At 30.7% G+C, this 11,192-nt stretch overlaps 1 protein-coding gene across 3 annotated transcripts; it reads left to right on the top strand.

Annotated features, from left to right (window-relative positions):
- Window positions 1–7,683: 7,683 nt before the first annotated feature.
- LOC106292248 (probable WRKY transcription factor 13) lies at window positions 7,684–10,514 on the top strand. Of its 3 annotated transcripts, none has more exons than XM_013727860.1 (4): window positions 7,684–8,171; window positions 8,488–8,820; window positions 9,830–10,009; window positions 10,454–10,514. In XM_013727860.1, the coding sequence occupies exons 1-4, from the start codon at window positions 7,789–7,791 to the stop codon at window positions 10,461–10,463; spliced, it is 906 nt and encodes a 301-aa protein (XP_013583314.1). In that variant the 5' UTR covers window positions 7,684–7,788; the 3' UTR covers window positions 10,464–10,514. The 3 variants fall into 3 exon arrangements, with proteins under 3 accessions (XP_013583314.1, XP_013583309.1, XP_013583318.1); XM_013727855.1 differs by lacking the exon at window positions 10,454–10,514 and adding an exon at window positions 10,143–10,397; XM_013727864.1 differs by lacking the exon at window positions 10,454–10,514 and having other exon boundaries at window positions 9,830–10,399.
- Window positions 10,515–11,192: the final 678 nt, after the last annotated feature.

The following is an 11,192-nucleotide window of genomic DNA, read 5'->3' as shown; positions in this document are numbered from 1 at the left end:
CTGTTTCTGTGCTTACGTGGAATTCTATATTCACCTTTTTTTTTTTTTTTAAGAAAACCAACTCAACATGGGCTAATAAGCTGATTGGGTTTTATGAGCTTTACTTAAGCAAAGGTTTCTTATATGGGCCTAAACTGGGCTGTATCTTCCTTGCAAGAAGCTTAAAAATACTCCCTCATTTCATAGATTACAATTTTAGAATCTTAATTTTGTTTCATAAAGTTTTACTTTACATTTTTAATGCAAATTTGTAAAAAATATTCTAATTTTAACTTCATTATTCTAATGCATTAAATGAAAAAAAAAATCCTGTTGATGTATTAATGATAGATAAAAAATATGTTTTAATATTTTATTAACTTGTGTGAAAAATTGTGAAAGAGGAGTATCAATATTCAAAAGTACTACTGTATTTTACTAGAATGAAAAATATGAAGAGTTGGCAGCTTCAGCTTTTGTATTTTGTTTAGAGGGTAATTTTATCACACAAAAAAAATACCTTTATAGATGCGATAACAGTTTTTCATTTAAATCGGCAGGAACTAGACATTTTTTTTAACAAAAATACTTTTATTCATCTTCTTCTCCCTTCAAAAGAGACATTTTTGGTAATCATCTTACAGCTCGAGGAACTAGACATTTTGTTGTAAAGGTAAGAAAAGAAAAGAAAAAAAGGTAAGAAAAGAAAAAAGATTAATTTTAAAATTTTTAAATAAGAACAACGAAGTCAAAAAGATACATGTAGGCAGTTGTGTGAGAACTTGTGCTAATTTGATTACTGATTTTGTCAAAGAAAACCGTGATATACTTCACGGAAAACATTATTTTGTTACTCCAAAAATCATTAATGAGAGGCGGAGAAAATGTAAAAAGGGAGGAAATCTTGATCCTTGTATATAAACACTTGATATTTTTTTTTACTAGGAAAAAACACTCTTAATATTTTTTTGTAATATATAAAGGTAACGTAACCTCTTGGCCGTTGAAAAGTAATTACAAAATAAAGGAAAGAATAACTTGTAATGGCAAACATGAGTAATAATAACGAATGACTTTTATGGTAAAAGATCATTTGATTTTTATTATTCACATAATTTACCATATATTAATTAGAGGGGACCTAGTTGAACATCACCAAACTAATTTATGCCAAAATAAACTCAGAGGTAAGTTTTTGATTGGGGCAGTAACGTCCAATCATTTGATGGTCCCTCCATGTTAGGGTTTTCAGTTTCACTTGATAATGGTTTAATTAGTGATCAGTTTTGTTCTCATGTTTTGACATTTGTCACTGATATGTTTTCAATCTCTTTTTTTAACACCAAGTGCATGATTCTTGATAGCTAATCGCGTACAATCTTTCAGTTTGAAGTTGCTTGCTTAATGGGGAAAATGTAGTAAAATATAAGAAGTTACTTTCATTGCTAACTTACCTATTTGCCTGATGAGAGGACATATTATCTGGAAATCTTTTTTTCTTCGTAATGTACAAGAGATGCTTCCAAAAATGTCACTAAATACCCGTTCTCACGTTGCTAATTTACATATTCTCGTTTTTGGATATGATGAGAGAAGAAATGCAAAGAGAGATAGGAGTAGATGGAAAAATAAGCAAAGGGGCATTACGAGGGGTCGGCACAAAGTGACAGATGCAAGAAGGACATTTACAAGACAGCTTTGGATCAATATAATGTTGTCAAATTATAACACTAGCAGAGACTCAGAGCCCCCGCATGGTGTCATCATTTCTCTTCTTGCCCCGCTTTATTATTTCTTTCCCCCAAAAAATCTTCTTCATTTTTCAAAATATTTTTTCATTCTTAGTTGTTCCTCTTATGTAATATATGATTTAATCTGTATTAAGTTGGTAACTTGGTATCAACATACATATTTGTGTTGTAAGCTGTACGATGAAGATTACATTGTTGCCTTTTGGTGTGTTTAATTTGTTGTGCGTCCCCCTATCTCGAAGTGAATTTTACATGTCTAGAAAGTCAACGATATCAATTCATTTGGAATGTGATATATGCGTAAACAAGTAGACTCCTCCAAGTTTAGTCCTAGCTCTCTCGAATCAGCTATATTTCTTTTTTTGTCGTGTTTCTAACACCGTCTTAAATTGTGGTATATTATCTTATATTTACAGGGTAAAAAATTGATCAGGGCATTTTGTTCAATAGTCAAACGTCGAAATTTTTGTCTATGATTTCATGTCTGAACTCGATGATCTCCGTTATACTACTATATTATATATAGATTAACGACACAGTTAATTTGGACAACGTCGTAAATAGTCGATATTGGACTTGTTTGTAACTGATATCTGATTTTACCTTTTCTAAATGAAACTTGACCCACCTCTTCTACCATTTAGCTGTCTATCCGGTCAATTAAGGTTACTCAAATCTAGAAGATCGATCACGGTCTGATCGGATCGGACCGGACTAGACTAGGCATAGTTATTCTTAGTTAGATGCAATGCTTGAAATGAAACTACCGGTTGCGCAGAGATCACTGAAAATGTAATAATTGAAGGGGTAAAGAAAGATGAAGAAAGGTGATGGATGAGGACGAATAATGTAAATTTTAGTTCAAAAAAAAAAAAAAGCAAGTTGAAATAAAATTTGAAAATAAACCAAATGATTACTCTCGCCAACCCACACTCTAGTCTCTTCCCCACTTCTGAAGGCCCATTAATCAGGTTCATATTATTACCTATAATTATTCTTTTTGCCAAACAAAAACAATTACACTTTCCCTCCTTTCGACCAGATGTATAAACGAACATTAATGTGAAAAAACAATATCAGTCCGAATCAATTATACTTGTATGTATAGTACTATTATCCCACGGATCAATTATATGTCATAGTGACGTCGTCCTTACGACACCAGGAAGCTAAGCTGACTTAACTACACAAGAAGAAATATGATGGAAAGGCAACAAAAAATTGGTTATTAGAAAAAGAAAAATTTATGAATCAATCCTGATTTCTATCTTTAGTAAAGGTTATAAGAAAAGAAACTTATAAACTCTGAATGCTAATTGCGGTGCAGGACAAGCGGTGCGGGACAAATGGTTCAACTGCGGTACGGTTCTAATAGTTATAAAAACGTATAGATATACGATATATGTAGAAATTTTTTGTTACTGTTAATGGCATCTCCAACCTCACTCTATTTTTTCCTCTACAATAGAGTTTAGAATAAAAATGCTCCAATAATATTCTATTTTCTACTCTATAATAGTGTAAACCTATTTTTTATTCTATATATAGAGTAATTTTTTTATTTTTTGTTCATCACCCTATTTTTCACTCTAAAATAGAGTACTATTGGAGCAACTTCCAACTCTATTATAGAATTACTTTATTTTAGAGGAAAAAATAGAGTAAACCATTGGAGATGTTCTGAGGTGCAGTGCGGTCCATGACATTCGAACCCATAATGACTAGAGAGCAAGTAGAGATGTGAAAATTATGATCTTCTCAAAGTTGCATGATATATAGTAAAACACTGAAAATATAAAAATAAGTATATTACACAACACAATATTCAATATAAATCATTGTATAACATTTATTTATTTTCTTTCAAACTTGACGTTTTCACTCTATAGTATCCAATAACAAACAATAGCAATACGATTCTGTACACTAACATATGTGAAACTACGTGGTAAAGACAAAAAAAAACTGTTAAAGATGGTATGATTGATCATACGTGTTCCGTTAATTATCATGGTTTAGGATAAGTAGTCCTTATAACTGCTTGTTATAAGGAATCACATAATTATTATTGTTATTATTTTGTTCGTCTGATCAACAAACGTCCGGGGCGAATTATGATACATGCTAATGATATAGCGGATGCTACTATTATTCACGATGTTCTTTTTCACCCACTATAGAATTAGCACGAGCCTCGTGCCACGAGGGGATGGTGTACGATAATTATTGTTAACCATCCACGCAAATAAGAAACGATAAACCATATATATACTTGTATACTTGTCATGGTGAAACTCAAGTTACTCAACCAACTGTTTTTTAACTTTGATGACTATCTCCAACCCCTTCTGTATTTTTCTCTATAATATAGAAGAAAAATAACATTCCTATATATTTTGCTTTCTATTTAAAATTTCTATTTTAGATAAATATAATGGAAAAAATCATATCTCTATATATAGCTCTTCTGTTTTAAAAAAAAACTAGAGTTTGATCCGCGCATCCGCGCATGTGTTAGTTTTTTTATAAATAAATATTTATTTGTATAAGTGATAATATATATTTAAAATTTACATGTTTAATTTTTTTTTAATATGACATTTCTAAACACAATAATTTTATAGTTTATATTGAGTAGTTTTATTTTATCATGTAAACTCTTAATTATATCATCCATTTATTTAGAATATGACCCGTAAAGTCACACAAATGTATTTTTATTTTTTATGGATCAAAATTTTATGATAATATATAATAAAATTGTTGTATAAACTGTTTTTATAGATCAAAATTTTATGATTATGTATAATAAAATTGTTGTATACTATTTATTATGTATATGTGGAATTAGTAAAATAATTACCATATAATGTATGTAATTACGAAATGTATATATAGAATTAATTATTTAAAAACACACATATGTATAATAAAATAGGAAAAGACAAAGAATACTTAAAGCTAGGTTTATTAATTATTGTTGCCATAATTTTTAGTTAGAATTTGATTTTGAAAATGTGTTAATTAAAGAGGAAAAAAAAATCCTAAAAAGTAAGTTAATTAATAACTTCAGTGGCATGCCATTGTAAATAAATTGAAAAACTAAGAGTTATTTTATTTTTGTACTTATCTTTTAATAATATAGATAGATTAGCAAAATATAAGTCTAACTAGATTTTCAAGTTGTTCTGGTTAGTGGCAAATATGATGTACAAAAACAAGATGGGTATTACATGTCCATATGTGTAAGCAGAACAACCATTCAGGATTTCTCGTGTAAGTATACATAAGTGGAAAAAAAGAAGTAGGCTTGGAATTTGATAAACGGTGGGGTTAAACTTGATCATGAAACTATTTCAAAATGCAATGCCCTTTTTTTTAAAAAAAAAGCTATTTCAAAATGCAATCTTGGAAAAGTTAAAACAAGAAAAGGTAAGAAGCTTTTCTCTCTTGGATGATTATTAATTCTGTATGCATTTATTTATCTTTCATTAGATGCAAATTTTTAACCAAAAAGGTCAAATAGGGACCTAATTCATCAAATCATAATCATGATACCCTCACACAGCGTACAGAGAAATAGATTTTCACCTAAGATATTTCATCATTGCTCTTCCTAATCTATATATTCCTTTTTGGAGTCCCAAAATAATAGCAATCATATAAATTATTTGAGTACAACATAATTTCGTAAGAAAATGTGAAATCCTAGCTAGAAGATAGTGATAGATGTGATATATTCCCATCACATATAGCTCATTTTTTCTATGGCCAGAATTTAAATACTATCATACACTGTTGTATTTAAAAAAAAATCATATACTGTTGTAAATAACATATCATCGAAAACGCCAATTCTAGAGGATTTGGATTTGGATTTGTTTTAGGATACAATGGTTACAAAATGGTGCAATTATCCCTCTTTATTCCTCCGAACTCTCCATTTGATCTATTAAAACTGGAGTACAAATTAAAATTAACCCTCAGTTTTCTTTAAATATTACAAGTTTATGCCACTAGCTTAAACCATGTTTAACACTTAAATCAAACCATTTAAATCTAATTTAAATAACTAACCAAACCGTACGTAGTAGTTAACCCAAACAAACGTCAATTCAATAATATTACTAAAACCAGAATTAATTAAAAATATTAACTATTCATCACCTCTTCCTTTAAGGAATCCAAACTCTTATAAATTTGGAATCACACCAAAAATAGAATGGCATCTTATTATCGTACACTGCTCCACTATAAATTTTTTATCTTCGTATGGCAAACATAATCGTACACTGCTCCACTATAAATTTTTAACTTTCCTATGGCAAACACAAACCATATAATTATCATATATTCAGTCAATGAAAATTCAACAAATAATATATTATTAGTTCGTTATTTTTCGGATTACAAAATGAGCATAAAAACTAAGAATTGTTTTTTTTTATCATTTGAATAGGATAACTCCAATTATTATTATATATCAATCATTTGGTCAATATCGACCAACAAACCTTTTCTATATCACAAGCATTTGGTCAATATCGACCAACAAACCTTCTCACGATACAATTTGTTTAAATATAATAATATATAATTAGTTATATGGTAAATATTAAAATATATATTTACTAATTATAAAAACAAATAATTATTTTGAATCAAAAATAAAAATAAACACCCGCACGGGTGTGCGGATCGAAATCTAGTATATCATTACAACACAAGTATATAAAAGAAAAATTGTCAACTAATCTCAATTCGTTGATTTTGAAGACGTGAACATAAAGAAAGATTGTTAAAATAGTGCATTTTATAAGTAAACGTGATATCAAAAAAAAAACTATCACTAAGATTTTTATAGAATTAACCATACAAATTAGCATTTTCTAATATACATATAATATCATAACACATGAACGCCGTCTCAGGGACGTTACGGCACGCCGTGACAAAAGCTGACTGCCGTTTGAGCGACACGACGTTAACAACCACTACCTCTCTTCATCTTTCTCTCGAGTGCCCTGACGCGTTTTCTCCTTTTTCTTCTTTCTTTCTCGCTTTTTCTTATTTGTTCATTTTATTTTTGTCTACACCATAATTTAGTCCATAATAATGCATCTGAAAGTTGACAAAATAAAAACACATTTATCCCATGGAATTCATAACAAACTTTATAAGTTAGCAACAAACAAACTTTTAAAAAATCAAAATTAGCTTGTTTTTTTTTTTAACACAAAATCAGATTTCTTTTTGTTTTGGTTAATGATTAAATATATTGCTAATTTGCTACGTGATAAACAAGTTAAATATCGCTACGTAATAAACAACGATTCGTACAAAGAAGTTGATTTTAAGAGCCAGATTAATTTGAGTTTTGAAAGCTAAGTAGACGACAAGTGGTTCTACATCTGTAGTTTTTTCACTAAAACAAATAAATCTTGGTTATATTGAAGTGAAAGTTGCAAGGCCACTGGACTAACGTATAATTTAATTCATGCAGTGTGATCTAATCGGTAAAACATTTGTAACATCAACCGCATAGAACTCTAACTCATGTATTACTATTTTTATGACGTATGTATGATACTCCCATACTGCTCTCCCATCACATACGAAAATTTGACTATTATAGAAATTCTAATCGTACCGGTTGCTCTGATGGTGAGACCGTTCTTTTTTCAGATAACAAACGTCTTCAACCTCAAAATTCCTTAAACAACTACAACTGAAAATATACTTTAGTTATATGGATATCAATATTAGTGTTTATTTATTTTATTTTATTTTAATTTAATTTAGTTTCTAACCAAGGAATGAAAAACAATTAGCATTCTAGTCACATGTAAATCTTCCTACAAAGCCAATCTTATTGGACCTACCTGCAACTTTCTTTTTCCAACATTTATATATTTATCGAAACACTCACATGAATGGATTGGATTGTCTCAACATAAAATCAAACCAAAATTCCCTCTACGCTCTCTCTCTCTCCCAACGCACACACACAGTCTCATATCTCCCAAGCTTTTGCGTAAAAGAAAGAAGAGAGAGGGATATGGGTACGATAAACCAAGGAATCAGCTTGTACGATGAACCACAAAACATCATAAACCCTAATAGTAACCATCTGGGTTTTTTTCTCTCTTTCCCTAATCAAACACTATCTTCTTCTTCTTCTCCTTCATCATCATCTCCTTCTCTTGCGTCTTCATTTCTGAGTCATCACTCCTTAAACTCCTTCCTTCAAAATAACCCTCCTTCATTTCTAACTCATCCTCAAGATCCCATCAATTCCATGGCCAATCTCCCAGAAACCCTAATCTCGATCTCCTCATTATCCCCATCAAAGCAAAAGGATGCTCATGATGGTATTGTTAATCTTGATCATCATCGTCTCACCGGTGGTATATCATCCCAACGGCCCTATTTAAATCAATGGTAAGTTACTTACGAAAATGATATATTAAATAAGTTAAAGTCTCAAAGGATCTATTCAAATTACAAAACCAAAACAAAAACAGAAAGAAATACTAATAGATTTCTAAGGGTCTAAAAATAGATTCTCTACAACTACAACTTTATATGATTATATCTCAATATCCCTTTCCCGACATAAGATATTGATTTTCTTTTATGAGGTATTTAACTGTCATCTATTCATTCTACTACATAATTTTTTAATTAGTTTGAAGTGCCATGCATGCACACATGCCACAGCTACTTATGTAAAAGGCGTTGTGTTAATGTTATTTAGGGCAGGGAGTTGTCAAGCAGAATATGGATACAGTAAGAAAAACAACCATGGAAGCGAGATTCATGTATATGATATTGATGACGATGTTGGTAATGGTGGTCGTATTAATGATGACGAGGATCATCAACATAATGATACTCTTCGTCGTGATAAACATAATACGACGCCTGTAGGAGTAGGGTGTACTTTAAAGATGAAGAAGCTTAAGACAAGAAGAAAAGTAAGGGAGCCTCGGTTTTGCTTTAAGACGCTAAGTGATGTTGATGTCTTAGATGATGGATATAGATGGAGAAAATATGGTCAGAAAGTTGTCAAAAACACTCAACATCCCAGGTATTTGTTTCTCGTAGATTAATTTAATCAAAAACTCGTTATAGATTCGAAATTGGTTTTAAGTTTTGTACTCTATTTCTGTACTTATCTAGTTAATATGATTTGTATATCGGTTATCTCTTCGCTTGGGGGTTAATGATGACTTATTCTAGGAACTTTACCGACTTAAATCAGATTTTTTTTCCAAGTTTTTAACGATAGCTAATATGATGAGAAAATGTAGCCTGAAGAATTTAATTGTGTGAGCCATCTAAAGACTAAAATTGCTTCAGCATTTTGCTAATGAATTGGAAATTATTAGTATCTTGTTCTCTACTAATTATCAATTCTATGATAACAAAGACTACTGGCCCAGTGGGAATATTAGTAATTATACAATAAATCAAGAAAAAAAAGACAACCGTTTACAAAAAGAGACAAAAATAGGTGGATAAATGATTCATGTGGAAGCATTTGAGTATTATGTGAGACATATGGGGTTTCCTTAATATTCTCCATGTCTCTCTCTCTCTCTCTCTCTTTGAAGTTGACATTTGAAATTTACCAACAATGATTTGTTTGGTTAATTGGTATTGTTTCTTCATTTTTTTTTTAATTGTTCAAACGGTATTGTTTCTTCATATTATACTACTTTAGTTCCTTTGTAAAGTTTTATCATGAGCTCGATCGGTAATAAAGTTCCATTTGACTCTCGGTATCTGTGTGATATAGCACTAGGTATACGGTTTCCCTTACACAAAAAATATGTTCCTTTGAGATATATATATATATATATATAGTATATATGAATGTAATTTGATATATGAATCTTGATTTAGTTCACAATATGAAATCATTTTCTAGACTATCTTAGAGTTAGTTAAACACTGGTTTTATGGTATAACACTGAGAAAGAAAACTAGCTTTTCTCATTATCGGTAGATAGATGTATAATTGTTGTGATGCATTTTTCATCAAAAATGATGAAATTAGGTTAACTAATACGAGTATTATAATTTTCAAATGGCAGGAGCTATTACAGATGCACACAGGACAAGTGTAGGGTGAAGAAGAGAGTGGAGAGATTAGCAGATGATCCAAGGATGGTAATCACAACTTACGAAGGAAGACATCTTCACCCTCCTTCTAATCATCTCGACGACGACTCTCTCTCCTACTCTCACCACTCTCCTCTCTCCAACTTCTTCTGGTGATATTCTAATTTGTCTTGATTGCTTTAATTTTAAATTAATAAAAAATCCTGCCTCTAACTGATCATCCCTATATTAATCAATACCTTCATGAAAAGTAATAACTATATCTATATTCTCGTTTGGAAATAGGTACGTGGTTCTATATGTGTAATGTGTGTTGTCTGGTGGTGGTTAGGGTTTGTTATTTGTAAGGTTAACAATGTACTATTTTACAATCTGAGGATTATGTATGTGGACATGTCGTGAGACGATTCCTTATTTTCTGTGGTGTGATTGGCAAAGTTTAAGACTTTGTAGTTTGTATGGTGAAATATATTAGCGCGCGGTGGATGCAGTATATATATGGTCGCATCAAAAAAAATGGTAAATCATTCATCGGAAAGAGAATGTGAAAGTTTCGGTGTTCACGAGTGTGGAAATCTGGTGTGGTACGTATTCAGGTTTTTTTAGGGATCCACGGAACAGCTGATCACCCGACCACAGACGCGTGGTTTATGGTCGCATCAAACACACTCGAGCCCATTTATATGCAAAACAATCGCATGTTCTAAATATAAATGGAGTGTTTTTATCCACTATAATACGATGATTACTTGTACATATGGTTTTACAATTAACGAATAAACACATTCCTTTACTTTATTTCTTCTGCTAATTAACAATTACCATAATTTGTTTTAGCAAAAAAAAACAACTACCATAATTTAGTCAAAAAAACACTCATACCATAACCTGGTTTATGTCCACGGTCACGGCCGTTGTTTTTCATCCTGTGTGTTTATGTTTAATTTTAGACTTTTAGTGTCTCTTTCTTTCGATATGAACCCATAACTCTTTAAGTATTAAACGTTAAGTAGAATCAAACACAAGTATCTTTCTTTGTATATGAACCCATAACTTAAACATTAAATGTATGTTTGCAAACGTTAAACGTAAGTAAAATGTTCTTCTACGAAAATTAGAAATTTGTTAAGAAATTATATGCACTATTTCTATGTGAATTACTTCTTCATGCCACGTCGTCTGTGCGTTAAAACTTAAAAATAACAGAGGAATTGCCCAAAGGAGAATTAAAGAAAAAAAAAACGAGAACAATATCTTCAGTTAATGGGCCTTAATTGTATTTTAATTGTTAACGGGGCAAAGTCAATACAGATGTATCTTATAGGCCCCAAAGAA

Source organism: Brassica oleracea, chromosome C1 (genome assembly GCF_000695525.1).
Source record: "Brassica oleracea var. oleracea cultivar TO1000 chromosome C1, BOL, whole genome shotgun sequence".
NCBI classification, from domain to species: Eukaryota; Viridiplantae; Streptophyta; class Magnoliopsida; order Brassicales; family Brassicaceae; genus Brassica; species Brassica oleracea.
The sequence above is the reverse complement of the archived record's forward strand: the minus strand, read 5'-3'. Positions and strand labels throughout refer to the sequence as shown.

Coding starts and splice junctions, on each gene's coding strand:
- LOC106292248 (XM_013727855.1), top strand. CDS start 7,789: ATGGGTACGATAAACCAAGGAATCAGCTTGTACGATGAACCACAAAAC. Junction 8,172..8,487: donor CGGCCCTATTTAAATCAATG/GTAAGTTACTTA, acceptor AATGTTATTTAG/GGCAGGGAGTTGTCAAGCAG. Junction 8,821..9,829: donor AAAAACACTCAACATCCCAG/GTATTTGTTTCT, acceptor TTCAAATGGCAG/GAGCTATTACAGATGCACAC.